The sequence below is a fragment of the Pleurodeles waltl genome, chromosome 6, assembly GCF_031143425.1.
Source record: "Pleurodeles waltl isolate 20211129_DDA chromosome 6, aPleWal1.hap1.20221129, whole genome shotgun sequence".
In the NCBI taxonomy this organism is placed as follows: Eukaryota; Metazoa; Chordata; class Amphibia; order Caudata; family Salamandridae; genus Pleurodeles; species Pleurodeles waltl.
In genome coordinates this window covers 131,250,726-131,271,425 of record NC_090445.1, presented here as the reverse complement: position 1 = coordinate 131,271,425, position 20,700 = coordinate 131,250,726, and the positions used below count along the sequence as shown (strand labels likewise).

Below are 20,700 nucleotides of genomic sequence, written 5' to 3'. Positions count from 1 at the left end.
CCCATTGCTCCATAAGCAAACATCTGACCGCCACCTTTAACCATAACTGAATGTTTAATCACCACCTCCCATTTACAGTAACAACTTATAACCAATTCATCAGGTGCATCCTTGTCATAGAGGATGTTATATGATCACTGGTGCATCTAATAATCATTGCTCTTGTACAGGACATTTAACTCACTGTCCTAAACTAGCATATGTAATACACCTCATGACAGGATGTTTAATGGTCACCGACCTAGTATAGAACACTTAACTGCTGTACTATGAAAGCACATCCAATAACCAGTGCTCCTGTAGCAGATACATAATAACTACTTCTCTATACTTGCATGGGCTATGTACATTTAAACTGAGGATACAGGTTAAGTGGACGTCACAGTCTTATACATGCAGGTCACATCTAAGCAAGACATCCCCCTCTAACACAACATTTCTCACATGAACATTACCTGCATGGCCACAGTGTGCTGCAGATGGTCCTTCTCCTGCACCAAGCTATTTATATACTTGGTTTTGGCTTCAGAATCATCACGTGTCTTTTCAATTTCTTTCTCCATATCTGCCTTCTCAGTCTGAAATGAGAAGAGAGAGAATGATTACACAGTAATCATAATGTGTGCCAGGAGGAGACCACTTTCACCGTGTATGGAAGCAGAAACAAACACCGCTCTCAACTTATGGGCAAGAGGACATGTCCAACAACCAACAGTAGACAAGCAGGGTCCAACATTGGTATCTTTACCTCGTCCCTGGGACTCCTCCACTCAGCAGTTCTATGGGACACCGGAGAACTCACAGCTCACACAATATTATGTCTGGGGGCAACAGTTCTAAAAATAAAAAACTCTGAAAAAGGAACATGTCTGTACATGTCTGTTACCAAAATATAATGACGTTAAGACTTGTTTCACGGGCAAAGATATCAGGATATTAAGCTTTTGGGGTAAATTGATACCTTTAAATTTCAATGTTTTTACAAAAATAAAAAGTATTATTGCCTGCCATATTAAAGCCAGACCTATTAATTATTTGACACTGAATCCTTTTTTACTGTTGTTCCCTTCCAAGAAGAAGCGTGATTCCTAATAATTTCCAATTCTAATTGGCCAAAATGAATTCTCTCTCGTTCATAGATCTATAGATTCGCAATGAAATGCTAAAAGCACACTAGAAGCTGATGCTTATAAGGCCTGTGTCCTATTTGTAGATTCTTCTGTTTGTAGAGGGATCAGTATGGATGAATGAAATTATTTGATAAAGCGCAACTGTCACTCAAAAAAGAGCATGCTGGTGCTGAGCTAAAAGCACTATGATTTCCTGCACGTGACCAGTGAGAATTAAATTAATGAAAAACAAAGGGAATCGGTGGCCCCAAGAGCCATGTTTAAGTTCTTTTTTAAATACCAATTTCCAATGGCGTGCAACCTGCTAGGAAGGAGGTTCAGGCTTTCGAACCCAAGACTGCAAAAGACTTTCCCCCTTGAGATTTTAGTTAGAATGTGGGAGGTTTCAAGAAATTCTCAGTGGAGGATCTCAGAGTTCGTTTAGGCAGATAAGGGCAGAACGGATCATTTAGATTTGAGCGTGGGCAAATGGGGGCGTGAAGGGGGCGGGCCGTATGGATGCAGCGGCAGGAAGGGAACAGCTTAGAAGAGCTGGAAAAATGGGTGGAAAGTGAGAGCAAAGGAAAAAGGCTACCAAGGGCTAAAATCAAAGAAAAAAGAACAGAAAATGCACACAAAAAAAAAAGATACTAGACAAACACACAATACTTATGCAAACCACTAGACACCAGGGATGAGGCACAGGCGGGTGCCTGCAGGTGGTGGAGGGCCTCAAACTTGCGGCAGCAGCAAGGGTGTAGTAGAGGGCATGGACACAGTCTGGTGGAGCTGCGTGGCGTGTAGAACAAGCTCCGACCTTAAGAAAAGGTCAGGGGCCACAAAGTTCCTTGTACCAAAGGCCCTGCGGCCTGAGAGGGCCCTCAAGGGAGGCAGCATATATTATCCCATCCTAAGGGACACCTCACCAAACACATGCACACTGCCACTGCAAATTGTGTGTGCTGATGGAGAGAAAAAGTCAAAGTCGACATGGCATCCCTCCCTGGGTGCTATGCTTACCAAACACTGGCTATGGCATAGCTAAGTCACTTTGCTAGCAGGCCTTACAGCCCTAAAGCAGGGTGCACTATACCACAGGTGAGCGCATAGCTGCATGAGCAATATGCCCCTACAATGTCCACGTCCATTCTTGGACATTCTAAGTGCAGTGTGGCCATATTGAGTACACAGGCTGGGAGTGGGATCAAACTTCCCAGCTCAATAAACCCATACTGATGCCAGTGTTAGATTTACTGAAAAATGCACACAGAGGGCATCTTAGAGAAGCCCCCTGTAATTCACCCACCTCTCTGGTTTGTGGCTGACTGGTCCATGCCAGCCTGTCACCACAAGGCAAGTTTCCAATCCCATAGGGTGAGAGCCTTTGTGCTCTCATGAGTCAGGGACAAAGCCTGCTCTGGGTGGAGGTGGTGCACACCTCCCCCCTGCAGGAACAGCAGCACTTGGCGGTGAGCCTCAAAGGCTCCTGCCTTTTGTTATGCTGCCTCTAGGCACGTCAGCCAGTGGAGATGCCCGCCCCCAAACTAGGCCCCACTTTTTGCCACAGGTCCGGTGAGAAAGTTAGTAAACACCACGAAGAGTGTCCAATCCAGCTAGCACCATCCCTAGAGTACCCAGAGCTGAGGTGAACCCCTCCTGGCAGAATTCTCCATCTTGGTTTGGAGGGAGATAGCCAAGAGGGTTAGGTATGTGCCCTCTGACCCCTGTAACGCTCCTAAATATAGTATTGGGGGCACCCCTGAACCTTGCTCTTCAGATTACTGGTGACCTAAAGGTAAAGAAGGACTGAACAGCCGCTCCAGTAGTGAAGACTCCACACAACAACTGATTTGGCCCCAGTCCTACTGGCCTGTCTGCAGCTTAAAGACTCCTGCTACAAAAAGACAATTCCTCCTGCAGGAGCAACAACCTCTACAAACCCGCAGAGGACTTCCTGCCTTCCCTAAAGACTGGATCTCCTGAGGACAGCGGCCCTAACCACAAGGAAACTTCCAACGACGACTCCAGAGCCCTCTGGATCCGCGAGTCCTGTCCACTCTACACCCGACACCCACGGCCCGAGTCCAGGTGGCCCACCTGACCAGAGAGAGTCCTCATGCAATTCTGACCTCGAATCCACCCCGGGCAGACCCCTCCTGGCCACCACCATGATGCCTGCAGCCTGGTTCCGGAGGACCCCCCTGACCGCGACCGTATCCGGTGAAGATACCCTATGCATAAAGATTCCCCTGCAGTCACAGCCCCCTGGCCTCGGGGAACCCGCCCGACGGTCCATTGACGTCCAGAGGAAACTCAAAGTACCTGTCCAGTCGTTAGTCTTCTTCAGCCAACCCCCGGTCCAAGCCTGCAGCCTCTTTGTGAACGCAGAGTTCCTCACTGAAAAGCACTGGGTGCCCAACACTGTGTTTGCACCCTGCACCCGGCCTCCCTTGTGCCACTGAGGATGTGCCCCCCGATGCTGATCTAAACACACCCGTGCCCTGAGACTGTGGATACTTACCTTCAAACAGTTCGCTTCAGAGAGCCCCCAGTCTCCAGAGGATTCCATTGGGTGCCTAACACCAAGTTTTGACCTCTGCACCCGACTGGCCCCGTGTTGCCGGCGGTGCACCCTTGGTGTCTTCCTAAACTTTGCTCTGTGGAGATTGTAGGTCTAGTACTTACCTGTAAACTGTGTATGTACTTTTGCCTCCCCCAGGACTGCATTGCCTTCAATGCAAATTGCGCTAAATGTCTACTTTTGATATTGAAAAGTATTACTTATCCAGAAACTGTTTACAAACAAAAAGTGATAGATTCTTGAAAATATTCTTACCTGCAACAAAGATCCTTTGGGTTCTAGAAATTATGTAACAATACATTTTTGATACATAAAACAATGGACTGGAGTAAATCATTGAATCTGTGTCTCATTTCTTGACTGTGTGTGTACAACAAACGCTTAGCACTACCCTCTGATAGGCCTAACTGCTTGACCAAACTACCACAGCCTCTGTACAACCCCTAGACTCTTTGGACACTCTACTTCACTTTGGTATAGTATCTACAGAGCCAGCTTCCTACAGGGATAAAGTAAATATTAAAAAGGGAAGGCTCAACGAGGAGCCCTGTGGCACTCCCACTGTGACTGTTGTTTCTTGTAAGACAAATTGTCCAAGAGAGGCCATTTGCTTTCTGTTGGTCACTAAAAGAGTCGAACCACGCTAGAGCAGTGTGTGAAATTCCAATATTCTGGATCCACTGCAAAAGAATGGCATGGGAGATGATTTCAAATGCAGCAGATAAGTCCAAAAGAATCAGCATTGCAGTATAACATGAACCTAGCTGGAAAGCGACTCAAGAGTGACTATTGGCAAAACGTATTGAAGGGGGCAGCAAGGGTGGTAAAGCTCCTGGAAACAACATATACAGTTTTGCCTTATTTGCAGAACAGCATCTGTATGCAAATCCAGCTGAGGTTAGTGAACGTAAATGATGTCCTTGAAAATGTGGTACCGTAAGAGACCATTCAACTAATCACAAGATATATTTAGGTAGGAGTGACTGGGTGTGATATCAGTTTTCATTTAGTATTGACAGTCATCAGATCTCATATCTCTCTGACCTCTATTCAGTTCCAGGGGTGCTCCGATCTTTGCTTGCCAGATGTTCACATATAAGCCTACTGAGATGAGAAGACCATAGTATCTGAGGCAAAGTGTTCAAGTGCATCATTCTTCACAACTGGTTTCTCTATAAACATCATGAAGCTCACACATGTATCACATTTAACAAGGCCATCACACAGCTGAACGAAAGACACAACAAGTTTGATCCTTATTTGTTGCCATTTTAAGTAGCTAAAATGTTAAATAACCTTTTGATGACTCTGTGGCTTCAGCAGGAAATTGTGCACTGCACCATTACTCTTGTTTTATAAACAAGCTGGCACATACAGTCCACCTTTGACAACCTTGAAAACATTTGTGAGACACCGGAATTGTGGTTTAAAATGCTCCTAGGCTTCAAGTAGCCAGGATGTTCCTCTTGTGAGTCTGAATATGACAGCCTGGAAACACCATCTTTCCATTCACTGAGACAAACCTCCAACCTGGACATCCGCAGAACAAAGAAAGCAATGTCTCTAATCAAATCAAATCATGGAATCTGTTGTGATGGATTACAGAGACAAAACATCTTCACTGGTCACTGCAATAATGATATTACACCTTAGTATGGCTGGGGAGCTCACATCCAGGATCGGTATATCCACAGACTGTATTCACACCAGGAAATATTATGTTACTTACCCTGTAAGCATATGCTCATTGTATGTAGTGCTGTAGATTCACATGCTCTGCATACTCCTGCCATCTAATGTTGTGTTCAGACTGTTGCAACTTGCTTTCCTTTGAAGAGGTTTTTTGAATAACAAGTTCTTGGTGACTCGTTCATTGGTGGTGAATGCGCATAGTCACCAACTCTATTCTTAAATTCTTTTCCAATTTGGAGTTGAGAGCAGGTATGGGCCCATGCATGTATTGTAAACAATTATGTAAGTTGAAGATATCTGTAGCAAATACTGGCTTTCGGAGAGATGGGTGAGTGCATGTCAATCTACGCTACTACATGCAACATGAGATAATCTGGTCGTAGCATGTGGCTGTGGATATACATTCTCTGCATCAATTCTAACGCAGCAGTCACCACCCCCTCAAAGAGGTGGCTAGGCAGTGTATGTTGCAGATGTCTGAAACAAAGACCTTAAGATAGTCTGACCTACTCTAGCCTGCTGTCAGAATGTCCACGCAGTAATGATTTGTGAAGGTATGTGGGGTTGAGCACCTGGCAGCTTTACAGATGTTAGCTGTGGGTATGTTCCAATGAAAGGTCATAATAGTGTCCTGTTTGCGGGTGGAGTGAGGCCTTGGTAGCGAAGGTAGAGTTATTTTAGCTTTAAGGTAACAGGTGTATCTAGCCATACTTGCCTGGACTTTTATGAGGCTCTGCAAAGGCAACAAAAAGCTGTTGTGGTATACAGTACTTGGTCCAAGCTATGTAATAGATGACAGCAGACTTGTAGTCAAGTGTGCAAAGCGCTCTCTCTGCTACGGACTAAGGCTGGGGCAAAACAACAACCCTTGGATTTGTGTTTTGTGTAGGCTCCTGTAACGTGAGATCCTGCAGTTCACTAATATGGCTAAGGGACGTTATGACAACTAAAAAAGGCAGCCTCCCAGGACAGAAACTGCAAAGGGCAAGAATGCACTAATTCAAATGGTGATCTCACGAGTCTGGTGAGGACAACATCAAGTTCCAGACAGGGGCAAGAGGCACCCTAAGTGGGATTACAAATTTAAGGCCCTCTATGAAAACTTTAAAAACAGTTATCTTGAAGAGCGAAGAGTGTTTCCTGTTCTGCATGTATGCAGAGATAGCGGCTATGTGTAGGAAAATTGAGGTGTAAGCTAGCCCTGGCTTTTTCAAATGTAAGAGGTATCAAATGATGTCTTGTATCCTAGAAGTAAGAGGGTTAACACGGTTTGGGGTACAGTAATGAATAAACCTCTTCCACATAGCAGTGTGGTGGGCAACCTGAGATACCCAAACTCTAAGACCTCTGAAGCAAAATCACTAGGTTGAGCTGCATGGGGCCTAGAGACTGCCTTGGCTGTGTGAGAGGTCTGACCCGTTGGGGAACTTCTTGCGAGGGGGGATGGAAATCTTTAGAAGGGTAGAGAACCATGGTTGTCTGGCCACCAGGATGAGGGTGAGGGATGCTTGCTGCAGTTGCCTGACCATGTACGGCAGAAGCAAGAGAGGAGAAAAAGTATTTACAAAGATCATTGCCTATGGACTGGTGGTGCAGAAACCTGGAGGAATTTTATGTTTTCGCAAGTGTTGAAAAGGTAAGATGTCCGCTCCCCCTCACTGACAAAAGTAAGGGAGTTGGACTTGTTGGTGGAGTTTGCACTCATTGACTTGTCTCTGCCTCTCGCTGAGCAGGTCTGCAACGTCGTTATCCACCCACAGGAGGTACTCCCTTGGGAGATGTAGACGGTGATGGATCGTCCAATGCCAAATTCACTGCACTGCACTAGTACTGATAACCTAGGAGAATGTGTCCCGTCTTGCTGTTGTAAGTCTAGATGCAGGGCTAAAGTATATACCCAAAAGCTCCGGAGGATTGATGTGGAGTCCCCTTTGATGAGGTGGACACAAACCCTGGACTGTCATGTCAAGATGGGTCTGCAAAGGACCCTCCCTGCCCTACCCCGGTAGAAAGTGATGGAAGCTGGCCCTTATTAACACTAGATCTTCCCAGTTACCTGATGCTTATGGCCACTGTGCCTAGAGGCACTCTTGGAGCAGAAGCATATGAAGTCTTGGGTGAGGAGCTATGGATATGCATGAGGCCTAATAGGCCCATAACTGTATGAACTGTGGGAGGGCGAAGTAGCTAAAGAAGAGGCAGTAGTTGGTGGGACACTGTCACCATTTACTTCCTTAGGTAGGTTTTGCCCGAGACTGCATGGAGGACTGACCCAAGGAAGGGTTGGTCCTGAAGGGGCCGAAGGTGGGACGTAGTTGGTGTTGTTGACTGTAAAACCCAATTTGTGGAGCAGGGAGATAGAAGCTCAGGAGTGGGCTAAGCAGTCTTGTCTGCATGCACTTTTGATAGCCAATTGTCTAAACAGGGGAAGAGGTGAGTTCCCCATCCCCTACTGAGGTTGGCAGCTACCACTGCTAGACATTTGGTGAAGACACTTTGGGTTCTAGTGACTCTGAAGGGCAAACTCTTTTAAATGGTAGGGTTCATCACTTACCATGAAACGAAGGTAGAGCAGATGCGCCAGATGAATGGATATATGACAGTAGGCATCCGTCAGGCCTAGTGCGGCCATGAAGTCACCTTGTTGCCACAGAGGGATGACATCCTGTAGGGTGACTATGTGAACATGTTCTAAGAGGATGTATCTGCTGAGAAGCCTGAGACCGAGGACTGGCTTGAGGGACTTTTGGAGTTGTTACTCCTGAAGGTGCCCTGTGCATACCTCTACCTCAGTTTTGGTGGTAGGTCTGCTGCTGGCATTGGTATAACTGCACTAAGTCAGCGGAAGTAGCCGTGGACTCGCACCTTGTCTGCGGTCTATGAAAAGAGCCCCTGGCTGAAGGAACTTGAAAGGCACCCAAGGCCTTAGCAGTGTCAGTGTGCTTCTTTATCTTTCCCAACATCTCAACAATGTGCAAACCGAACTGGTGTTCTCCATCGAAGGGCAGGTTGATGAGATGTTGTTGGATTCCTACATGCAGCCAGCAGTGGTGGCGGAGGATCACAGAGGAGTTTACCACTCTGGTAAATGTTGTAACAGAATCCAACGTGCACCGATTTGTGACACTGGATATAGCTTTCCTCTTCTCAACAATCGCTTCTCCCCTCTTTCAGTTTTGGAGTAAGGCTCCCATCTCTTCCCACTGTTATGTCATAGTGAGACAGGAAGCAAACCAAACTGGAGATGCACCAGTGGTGGCATCGACTGCTGCTGCATCAATGCACTTACTCTCCTTACAAGGTGGAGGAAGGGTATCGCCTCTAGTCTGGGCTGCTGTTCTCTTTTGAACAGTGGAGACAACCAAGGAGTCCAGAAGGGACATGGCCCCTGGTGTAGAGCGGACCAGAAGGTACAGACTTTAACCTGTTTTCAGTCCTAAATGTTACCATCTGGGATTTTATGGGCTCACTAAAAATCTTTGGGGCAGATTATACCATCCCCTTGAGCACAGGGAAAAACTGGAGGGAATCATTCCCTAGTTTGATGCACATGTCCACTGTGTGACAGGCGGCTGTATGTTAGTCTACATTGTGGTATGCAGTGGTGTCGTTTGGTGGGGAAGCCTTGGGCTACCGGGGAAATCCATGGCGCAGTCCTTCCAAGGATCGTCCATAGGGTGTGGGGTAGAGGGGTGCACCGAAGTCCTCTGCTGGACAGCAGGACTACCTGTGTCTGAATAGCAGGCCGGTGACCATGATAGAAAGTCACGTGAGGGAGGAGGAGTAGTGGTGTAAGTAGTGGAGGGCTAAGAACAGTGTTGTGAGGCCTCTTGGGAGGTCTTGGCTGAAGAGGAGTGTCCTGTTTTGAAGCATCGTTGAAGGTGAGTCTTTGCTTTTTGGTTAATTCTTCTTAGTGGCAGAGATCTTGCATATTCAGGGGTGAATAATAAGCCAACACGGTCTTTCAACAAGCTCTTGTTGAAGCTTCTTGAGGATGGTCATCTCTTTGAAGATGGCTGTTGATGGTTTCAAAGCACATGTTGGTTTCAGTGCAGATGCCAGTTTTGGCCTCAATGGAAGCATCAGCTTTCCAGGTTAGGTGCAGACATGGGGTCTCATGGGGGTCAACATACTTAGCTGAATCTTGCTTCGACACATGGCTTCTCTCTTCACTGCTAAAGTGTCTTTTTACTCCAGAAGGCTGAACAGGGATAGCAGCAGGTGTCACTGTGCTCTGTGGAGAGACAAAGAGGATTGACCCAGGATTATTTTGAGTGGCATGAGGGCATTTCTTGAATGTCGTCCGTTCTATCATTCTCTGCGCATCTTCACTCTCTGGTGTCAACAGGGAAGTTGCAGAGTCCTGAAGGGTGGGTGCGATCTGAGGGGTGACCGGCCTGGTATTTGATGACGATGTTTGATGTGCTAGATGAAGATAAAATGGAATAAGGACTGCATAGAGAACTCTTCTCGCTGACAGGAATGGAAGCGACAGGACCCAGGAACATGACGTTCAGCACAAACACGTTGATACCGGGAGCAACTTCGATACAAGTCCAAACCCAATGGTGGAGAAAAATGACAATGAAGTTGGTGCTCAGGCGCATTCACTACCAGAGGACCAGAGACCTTGTGACTATGAAGAAAAAAACAAGTTGCAATAGTCAAAGCCAAACAAGAGACAGCAGGAGTATGCAGAGCATGTGGATCTATAACCACACATTCTCGTAAATTAAGTTTCATAAAACTCACCCAGAGTTAAAAGCTATCTTCCTAGGACTGAAGATGTTTCTTCAACTTAGGCAGGCAAAAGCTGAAGAGTCCTCATAAGCAACACAGCATCCATGTGCCACTCGAACAAACAGGACAGGAAAAAGTCTCACTCCGTGAGCCAAATGGCAGTACAGCTAAGGAACAGGGTGTTTCAGAACAACAAGTTTACTGTGGGGTTTCTCACTTTGACAGTAAAATTGACTTCTAAGATGGCATTCTGCACAGGCTGCAATATGTTAGTCATGTAAGGCAGATGAATGAATATATTCTCCATTCAATCTTCAACAAGTGGGGATTCTACAGATAGAACTGTTAGGATCTATCACTGTCTACTTTGTACATCTTGTCTGAGCACAGGACACCATTTTTAAGGGCTCTTCCCACCGACTGCCCAAGTAAGTTCATCTTTGGCTTTATACCAATGCCAAAGATTAACACAAATCTCGAAAAACAAGTGTTTATTTATCAGAACAAACACTGCCAAGAAATGTGAATCTTGGTAAGATTCCAATAGTTGTCCGCATAAGAATAAATATAATCACTTGGGCAAACATGTTCCCTTCAATTCTTTATAGGCCTTTTTAATGTCTTAATATTCATGTATCATCTAGCTGATATGAGATAGTCTTTTGGATTCCTGCAAGAATTATATGCCAGATATTACTTATTATCTTAATTGGCTGAGAGAAAAGTTCTTCTCACACATAAGAGATACAGTTAGGGGGCACTTTAACAGGAACATTCTCAAGGAGAGGCTGTAGTGTAGTGCCCACAGTGCAACCTGGGTTCTAATCACCGCTATGACACGCCACTGAAAATCGTGTGATTCTGGTCAAGTCACTTAATCTCATCAGATCTAAAAATTGTAAATATGTGAATTATCTAGCAAATGGAATGTAATATCTATAATTTAACAAAATATGTAAATCAACATAATATTTTATATTCTCTCAAACTGCTCGTCCATCAGAGTGGAGCCCGCTATTGCTCTGCATCTAGGAATTTGCTATTTATGTAAAAATACACATATTCACATCCTCAGATTCAAGACCTGCCTGCCAACTGTGACTGCCTGAAAAATGGAGAAAAACAATTGTTATATTACCTCAGAAAAGGCAAGAGAGCTTCAGGCACTCTGACTGTTGTCCCTTTTTTTATTCTTAAAGCTTTCATGAACCTTAATGGTGACTGAGAAATTACCAGTCAGGAGTGCATCAAGACTGAGATTGCCAAGACGCCGGGCTAAAGTGTAAACAAGTACTTTTGTAGTCCACAACCAACTCCTGGTTGTTGGCAGACAAACAAGGGTCCTTGTTAGACTAGTGACATCTGTAGATGGCCATGGTCCTGTGTGTTCCCCACCCATGGGAAAAACCGGACATCAACTAGTACTTTTTACAGTTACACAAAAGCCCTTTGACAAATCCAGTGGGCACTGGATCACTGGTCCAACTCATTCTTAAAAATCTAGAAACCACAGTCTGGTCCAAAACTAGAAATAGCCCTCCAATGACTTAAGACTTGTGAACTATGCCCCTTAGCTGAGACTGGATATGGCAATGACCATGCCATCATTACCAGGAGAGCAAGGAGCATCCAAGACTAGGTGGGGTGATGTCTGTGAGTTATTTAAATAAACTGGTCTTAGGGGCAACTGCTGTTGTTCTTGCTCAATTCTATTTTTGGTGTGACACCTTTAATTTCACAACTTTGCATAGGACGTGCTTTAAAGAGTCAAAGTTGAGTTAAGAGTTCCCACATTTGTAATCTGCACCCACCTGCATGCCAATTTGCAAGAGTTTAGCTCACCCAAATAATTAGAAAGTCAAGAAGTTGTGAAAATCCCCAAGCTGGCCTAAACAAAGCACCACAGAAAGACACTGGTCTTAGTATCAAAGTTAACATAGATCTAGTGCCTAGAGATGAGTGCTATAAATGTTTGGGGTTGTACCGCAGATCTAAAATGGTGCTAGAACACTCTGGTTATTTTGAGGATCATCTTCTATTTTAAACAAACTATTTATCTGACTGTTAGTCATTTTAATTTTCTAAAGTAAAGCGCTAGACTTTAGATTGATGTTACCGAGTGTTATTTACTGCTGAATCTGAGTGTCTAAACCATTCAATCTTGATGATTCGACCCCAAGACAGTAAAATACCTAAAAGTAACTTTCCAAATGAAGTGCATTGGTATTGTCGTCTTGCAGCACCAGTGTTAACCGACAGTACAAACCTGCAATACTGCTAGTAATCACTGACTTCCATAGCCACACAAAAAATAGGGCCTCACAATAATGGTTGCTGCCAGCTCATTCCAACTCTACCTGCCCCAAAAAGGTATTCAGAACCATTCCCAACGGTTCCCACATGAGCAGGTTTATGGAATCCCACTTGAAATGAGACCCACAACCCAAAAAATACTTTCACCTGAAGGAGGCTTGTTGGATCCAATGCCACAGATCACCACAACTTCAAAATGTCTAACTGTTGCCAGGTACTCACCTGAAGAATATCTATCCGATCCAGTGTCAGTCGTAGGTTGTTCTCCATTTTGTCCTTTTCAGCCTTCACCTTCTGGTTTTGCTCTCTCAGTCTGTTGGAAATAAATATAAAACAAAATGCTTAATTATTAAATATTGTGCTATTCATCCTAGTGTATTTCCTGGTATCAAACTGTATTTAGAATAGAAAACCACCTGCAGGAGTAACATTTTTAAAAAGGTTAGTTCGGACAGGAAAGTCTTCGGCATGGCTCTGCAGAGCGTGTTTCCCGGCCCACTGTTAATGCCCTGGCAAGTCAATAGAAAGATACTGTAGGTTTTTTCATTCTTACCTTATTGGACGTGACAATCCACTGAGGATCTCTCTGTTTACTTAGACTGAGACCTTACAGCTTGGCTCTGAGGTTGAGGGGGCAAGCAAAGTGCACCCATTGTTTACCGAAAGTGGCCACTCTCTTTACCCAGGCTGTGGTAGACTTGACAGTGGTGGTAGCATTAAGCTATAGTCACAGTTACCTGAACCCTTTGGGAGGGGCTTTTTACCTGGTCCCTCCTGTTAAGAGTCTATTCATTCTCCTTTGACCTGGTTCTTTCAGTCCCTAACATGTCTTGGATATGTGTGTTGACAGCATGTTTGTTCATTGGGTGACGAATGATTGGTGATTCACTGTTAAAATTAAACCAAGCTAGTATCTGTTCTGCTGGACTTTTCATCTGTCCGCACTCTTACCTACTCCTTGCAGCAGCTTAGTGGGTTAGGGAAGGAACCAGTCCTGATCTGAGTTGAGTTCAGACTATCCTTCTGCTGGGCGATGGTCAGGGTAGCAGAAAGGAAGGCTCTCCCCACACAAGAATCATGTAGTGTACATGCAGGAAATATGCCCCTAGGACTGGAGGGACGCCCATGATTTAAAAGTAGCAGACCCCCTAATTGGATCAGGATGTCCCTCAGTTGAATCCCCTTCAATTGGCATTCTCGCTGCCTGACCGAGGAAAAGTGTTTTGGCTTGAGGTCTTTCTGTGACAGCTTGCATGCAGAAATTAATCTGCAAGTTTGACAGAAGGAACTGGGCCTCAGCTCGCCAAGCAAAGGGCTTTGCAGCATCCCAGTAAAGAACCAGCTTTCGGCGAGGACTGTGGAAAATTAATGTAGAAATGCAACCACTCTGAAGCACAAGGAGACTCATAGCAGTTGCTCAAGATAACAAAAGTTGCTGCACATTAACAACAAAGGAAACTGGGGGCGTTCCTTCTGTCACTGAAGGTGAGACTGCTTTGTCCCTGACGTTTCCCGTGTGCTGTGAGAATCTGTGGGTGTTTCCAGTTGCAACCTGCAGCTGAAGATGGCCCACAATGACCAACCTCCACCCTGCCAGAGCTAGCACAGTGGCTACTGGACTACTGGGATTTAAGTAACTGTGCCCAGGCAACCATAACCAGACCCTTGACGCTACTGGGGCAGTGTCCTTTACAACAAACGGTGGGCACTTCTGTTCCTTTGAGCGATGGGACAATGAGCAGGCCAGGAACATTTTACTTTATATAAGCTGCTGAAGCCAAATCACTGTAACACAAGCACTGGTACAGTTGTTCTAGCTTTGAAGAGTAACTCTGTGTAACACGGTCTCTATATATTCCAATATTAACGTTTTATAGTGCTTAGCACATTGGCGCTGTATTACTATTGCAGTCAGAACTTAATCCCCGAGGGCCACAGAGAAGTCTGGTTTTCACAGTTTAGTTTTATATGCAGTACATTTATCTTGTTTGTGTTCAAGTATTTTACTTTTATGAAGTAAATAACTGACTGGATATTGAACTTATTAGCGGATATTCCTGTGTAAACTGTATTCTGAAAGTCTAACCCAACTTACCACCCTGAGTAGCCTTGGACATCTCAGTCCTGACCAGATTGGATCCACCTGTACTGTGGCCCCAGGACATTAGCACTGAACAACTCCAATTGATACAGATGGAGCCCAGTAACCTTTGACTGCCCTGGTACCCCAAAAAACGTTTTGTGACAGGAAGCAACCAACTGCCAGTATGTGTAAAGGTTCTCCTACTCCACAAGCATTACAAATATAAGTTCCAGACAGCCTCCAAGTTTGGCAGACCGCAGCATGTGCTTCAGAAACACCTCCCAGAGTGCTGCTCTTGGGTAATGTTTGTAGAATGTGAAAGGAGCAGTCCAAGTGGCTCCTTGCAGAGTTTCCGTGAGAGACTTCGGGGTACAGGCTAATCTATTTGACAGTTATTGACTGTTACCACGAAATACCAGATGCTGATTATTAGTGTTGAGTTCCACACAGCTATAATGACAATAACCTCTTACTGAGGCTTTCGCTCACAGAGGATTGTTAGGTGAGGCAGTCAAACCTTACTCTGATAGTGTCAGATATCATATTCATTCTTAAAGTCAAATGCAGTTCTCACAATTAATACTGCATCACACACACACAAACAGTGCAACAATCTACAGAAAAGTCTCATACGGAGTCACCTACTGTTTCAGATACACAATTCAATAAAGTTTATTTGGTGCACTTTTTCATGACTCAGTTACATACAGTGTCAGTCTTATATTGTATCACATTGTTTAAGGGTCTGATTTCTAGTTTGGCGGAGGGTGTTATCAGTCACAAACGTGATGGATATCCTGTCCACTGTATTAAAATTCCATTATAGCCTATGGAACTCATAATGTGGTATCACCTTTGGAACAGAGCAACCCCTCCTCCAATCTCTAAATCAGGCCCTAAGTCCCTAAAAGTCACACAGTCTCACATGCATAGATTTAGTCACATCAAGTCATATATACCATCAATCACGTAATCTCATGAAGTCACACAAAACCCTGCAACACACCTGGTCAAAGTCTCACAATATCAGATGATGTCAGTTTCTCGCAATCACACAGAATTTCACGTATATTTATATGTGCAGAGTTTTACAGACACTTACTGGTTGCGCTCCATCTCACAAGATCTGCATTTCTCGCTCAGAGCCCCTTCTTCTTCCTTATAGATTTTAACCTTCTGCTCCAGCCTCTGCTCCCGGCTCACCGAAGATTCTATCTGTTTCAGCAAATCCTAAGAACAAAGAATGAGGATATCAAAGGCACATAAATTGGCACAATATGCCACATTGAGGAGGGCTGCTCCTGATGTTTGGTCAATAATGAATTAGAATACCTCACATTACCCTCCATAAGAATATTATCCCATATTGAAAAGAACATATAACCAGAAGAGTAACGTTTCCCCAAGTTATTGTTATTCTCTACTGAGCTGGGACACACGTGACCTCCTGCCCATAGTACAGTGGATTTCCACACAATATACCTCCTCTGAATCTCTGTCATCCAGAAAAGTTGAACAAGAACCAGACTGTGCACTGTGAGACTCACATGAGTGATGGATGTTCACCAAGGAATACAGAAGCCAGAGTCTCTTTATATGAGCACACACAAACACACACACAAAACCATTATCTAAATAAAATAAAACCATGGTACATGCTTCCAAAAACACATGCTTACAACAGGACTATGCTTCTTCTGAATTTAGTTTTGGGACAAAAACCATTATAGCACACTGCTGCAAAGGAGGAAGAAATAACAGACTAAAAAGGTCGAGAATGTTTCTTTTTCTTTTAAAGAAGAAAGAAACTTTGTGAAATCTTTTTGTACACCAACATGTGAGAAAGGTTTGCCATATTTTGTTAAACTGGAAACGCTCTTATTGCCATATGGACCACAAAAGAGATCAAGACCACGTAACACCCCTTTCTTGTGCTACGCTTTTAGTTTCAAATGATTTGTCAGTATTAGCAAGACAGAGCCTTAGGAGTTCAGTGAGAGTAGCCTTTTCCATACTCCAATGCCATAAATGCATTTCAAGCTTATACCATCTGATAACCTGAAATCTGATTTTGGGAGGTGGTGACTCCAAAGGTGTAGGCAGGTTTCCAGCAGCAGGTCTCACAGAATAGCCTGGATGAAATACATTTGGCCAGAATCAGAAAGTTTTGAAGCAGAATAGATTTGCCCATGTGGCTGCCATGCAATCCTCTTCAAGAAGGATACGTTTCGGAAAATCTACTGTTGCTATACTGGATGTGGTAGAATGTGCACGGTCCAATAGGCGCCCCTTGGGATATGCATCTGCAGGTTACAAGAAATGATCCAGTGAGCAATACTGGTGATGGAAGTCTGGTGCCTGGCACAATAATCACAATAGGTTACGAGGAAAACTAAGGAGAAAGCACTCTCAGACATGATACTTCTCTGCAGCACCAGTCCAGACTAAAATGCTAAACCAAGACCCCCCCATTGTGGGAAAACAAGGAACCCAGACTGATTTTCGGCTGCTTTGTTGGGCCATTTTAGGGCTGTGTAGGCCAGTTTGTGTGGCACGGCACCTGCAGGACCCACGATGATCCTCAACACTTGCAACATAATGCTGCAACATGAGAGTGATAAATGGAACTCAGCCACAGTCTATCGCTCGGTTTGTTTTCCTGATCATTATGTTTTTGTCCTCAATGCCTCCTCAGACAGACAAGATAACCAAATGAGGCTTAGTTTTGCTCCAAATGGAACAGTCTAAGACTACCTATGATACTTGGGGATCTTTTTTCTATCTGCAGGGCACAAAGCCTATTAGTTGCTGAAACGATATAGCATTCCTTCTTACCACAAGAATGTAGGAGTTCGGAAAAGGGGTTAGATGGCCAGAGAACAATAAGTTGGGGCAGTACTACCTAAGAACATATTAAACACTACTCACTACTGTCTTGATATAAATCAGTAGGATTCAGTTCCAGGACATCAACATTTTTAAAAAATGCAGTTAAAAAGTGTATGCTTTCAGACTTCCCACTCTTTATCAATCTATACCTTTTGGTGACACCTAGGTGACACAAAAGGTTGCATTAGCAGTCTGCAAAACCAGAGTTAAATGCAAATAGCTTGCTCTCGTACAGCATTTAAAAAAAAACGTATTTTATTGTGTTATTTAAACAAGAACTAGACATGTAGAGCAACATACATTGGTCACACCATAGACGCAGTTAAGCATATACATAGCGTATCTATTACTCAGTCGGATATCTGGTATCAACAGGTGTATAGAAGAACACTGCAGGTGTCATGTCTATTACATGTCCATATAAAGAACCCACTTTCACTATCCCCCATAAACAAACATATCTGCTCTACGGTCCACATATTTAAATTTTACAATTGCTGGTAATGTTTGAGTAGAGAAGGCAACAAGGCCAAATTAACGGCAAAAAATGTACTACATATCGAAGATATCATGTGCAGTTTCCATTACCGATACAGGCGTCTAATATTAGGGGCGGTGCTTCGACGTGGGACAAATCTGCATTGATGTACCTGGATCAAATTCGGAAGCAAGGGGAGTAGCCTGTGAACTAATACTTTGCTAAGAATTTTATATTCAATAGTCAGAAGAGAATGTGGCTGGTACGATGTACATCACACATATGGTTGGGATCAGCAAGGTATCAGCCAGGCTTAAGCAGTGAGGTAACCAGGGCTTGTTTGGTGGTTAGAGGCAATGTTCCTGCTTCCAGGGATGCTTCATATAATTTTTCAAATTTCGGGACCAATCGGGGGCAAAAGTAGAGTACAATTTGACGGGCAGGCCATCTATTCCCAGTGTTTTATTAAGTGCCATCTCCTTTATTGCGTTACGCAATTCCCCTGGAGTCAGGGGAGGTTCCAATTCCTCGTGTGGCTCCGGTGGGATGTGGGGAATTCTCAGATTATTCAATAAGGCGTCCCTGTCTGAAACTGGTGGGCGAGGGAGAACGCAGCCCGCCAAGCTGTGTGCTGCCCGATAGCTACAACCAGGTCAGTGGACAGGCCCAGTCCGTTTAACCCCCTCTCACTAGGTGTAGGCTCCTAATGGTCCTGGCAATGGAAGCTGCAGCAATGCACCGTCAGTGGGGGGTGTTGGGTATCAGTGCTTTTGGGCATTAGGGCATCAGATAAGCAATGATTCGTGGGTGCCCAGCAGGAACCTGAGGGAAGGATGTCCACTATCTTCAGCAGTTGGCCACGCCACCCTTTCTCTCATACAGTGTGATTTATTTACAGATACAGTTGCTATGTGCAAATTAGCTAAGTGTAGCAACATGGAAGTTTTTTTGAAAGAAATAATTTCTCCCACAGATTCCTTAATGCCGACTGACTGACTTGCTACATAGCCCTAATTTCTCCCTATGCACTTCAGTACAGACGCATTGCTCAGCGAAGACTGCACCCACATGCAATGAAGCCACCCACTTAAATTTGGCATCATCAACAAAAATCTGATTTGCAAAATTGGAGGAGTTTTTTTTTTTTTAGGACTCAGGTCAGGTGGGGGGGGGGGGGGGGGGGGGTCGGGGTAGTTTAGGTATTAGGGGTGGGGATAGTTTTGCCCTGACATTTGGCTTATTCATACCAAACTGCAAACCTGTCCCAAAGGCTGATCTGAACTGATTTTGTTGAAGAGATGCTTTACTGATAAGATGACACGGACAACCTCGGGAAAAACATTGAATGCAGTCAACTGCCAGCGCTCAGTCTCCAAGCATGGAGGTGGAGGTTGTGTAGGTTCAGGTACAGAATTCTGCCATGGTATTACAGCAGAAGATACTCCCGAAGAGCTACAGATTGACCAGGCACTCAGAGGAGTACAGTCCAGTAAGATCAATGGGAGAATGTGTCCCTGGTAATGTAGATCCAGAAGCGGAGAAGAAAGCACTGATTCCAAGTTGGTGTTGATCAAAGTCTTTAATCCTTAAGACAGCGTTTGTCATAGGTGAGTTTTCATTTTTGCAGAAGAACAGCCAACACGTGTTTCGTCACAACAGTGACTTTATCAAGGCTGGGCCAGTCCGGCCAAGGAAAGTACGACCGTAGTTGGTATGTAGGTAGGTTGAAAGAGTGTACTGAATCAGGCAAGTAGAGTATGTGTTCAAAAAGCCTTTTTCGAACAATAGACGAACCGAGCACTGCCAACAAGGTACTCGTTTGGAGGCTTATCAGGGCTTCCTTGTCTTCTTCTTCGACTACTGGATGAACACATACTCTACTTGCCTGATTCAGTACACTCTTTCAACCTACCTACATACCAACTACGGTCGTACTTTCCTTGGCCGGACTGGCCCAGCCTTGATAAAGTCACTGTTGTGACGAAACACGTGTTGGCTGTTCTTCTGCAAAAATGAAAACTCACCTATGACAAACGCTGTCTTAAGGATTAAAGACTTTGATCAACACCAACTTGGAATCAGTGCTTTCTTCTCCGCTTCTGGATCTACATTACCAGGGACACATTCTCCCATTGATCTTACTGGACTGTACTCCTCTGAGTGCCTGGTCAATCTGTAGCAATTATCATTGTGTATCTGGGTACACAATTCTCAGTGCCCATTGGGTAGTTGGGCACTCGACCAACATGGCACCAATTTCTCGTATCTCTGACTTTGATTTCCAATACAAACTGTAACGTTACGGAGGTGCGGCACCTTGACCGCCACTACCCCTTTTCATTGTGTGTATACTCCCGAAGAGGCAGCCTGACTGGAAAAAGATGCTCAGATAAAGGAGTTCTGGATACCGTACTCTCTTTGCCCAATCCAGTGCCTAAGGATAACTTGGGCCCAGTTGATCCTGGTCTTCTTTAGAACTCTGGGAAGGAGAGGTAGAGGCGATAAGGTATCTGCACTCTAGGAGGAATGCATCTCTAAGAGAGGGCCATCTTGGGAACTCCAATGCACAAAACTGCACGTTCCCAATGGTGGGAAAGAGACTGAGCCAAGGGTTTACCTACCTGCGGAAGAGACCGTGCGCTATCTCCAGGTGCAGTGCCATTTGTAATCCGCTAGCATTCAAAGATCCCGCCAGGTGGTGTACCACCAGAAAAATCCACTGGCCACTTCCAAAGGCGTAGCACCTCTTGACACAAAGTCGACAAGCGCCCAACACACCCTGCTTGTTGTACCACTACATAGTGGTGGTGTTATC

At 44.7% G+C, this 20,700-nt stretch overlaps 1 protein-coding gene across 1 annotated transcript in view; it reads right to left on the bottom strand.

The window, feature by feature from the left end:
* Positions 1 to 20,700, bottom strand: part of CALCOCO2 (calcium binding and coiled-coil domain 2) — a 433,408-nt gene that overhangs the window by 122,856 nt on the left and 289,852 nt on the right. Inside the window, exons 9-11 of the mRNA XM_069242013.1 lie at positions 15,621 to 15,748; positions 12,658 to 12,748; positions 456 to 578 (exon numbers count right to left, since the gene is read on the bottom strand). Coding sequence (XP_069098114.1) covers positions 456 to 578; positions 12,658 to 12,748; positions 15,621 to 15,748 — 342 coding nt within the window. The remainder of the gene's footprint in view (positions 1 to 455; positions 579 to 12,657; positions 12,749 to 15,620; positions 15,749 to 20,700) is intronic.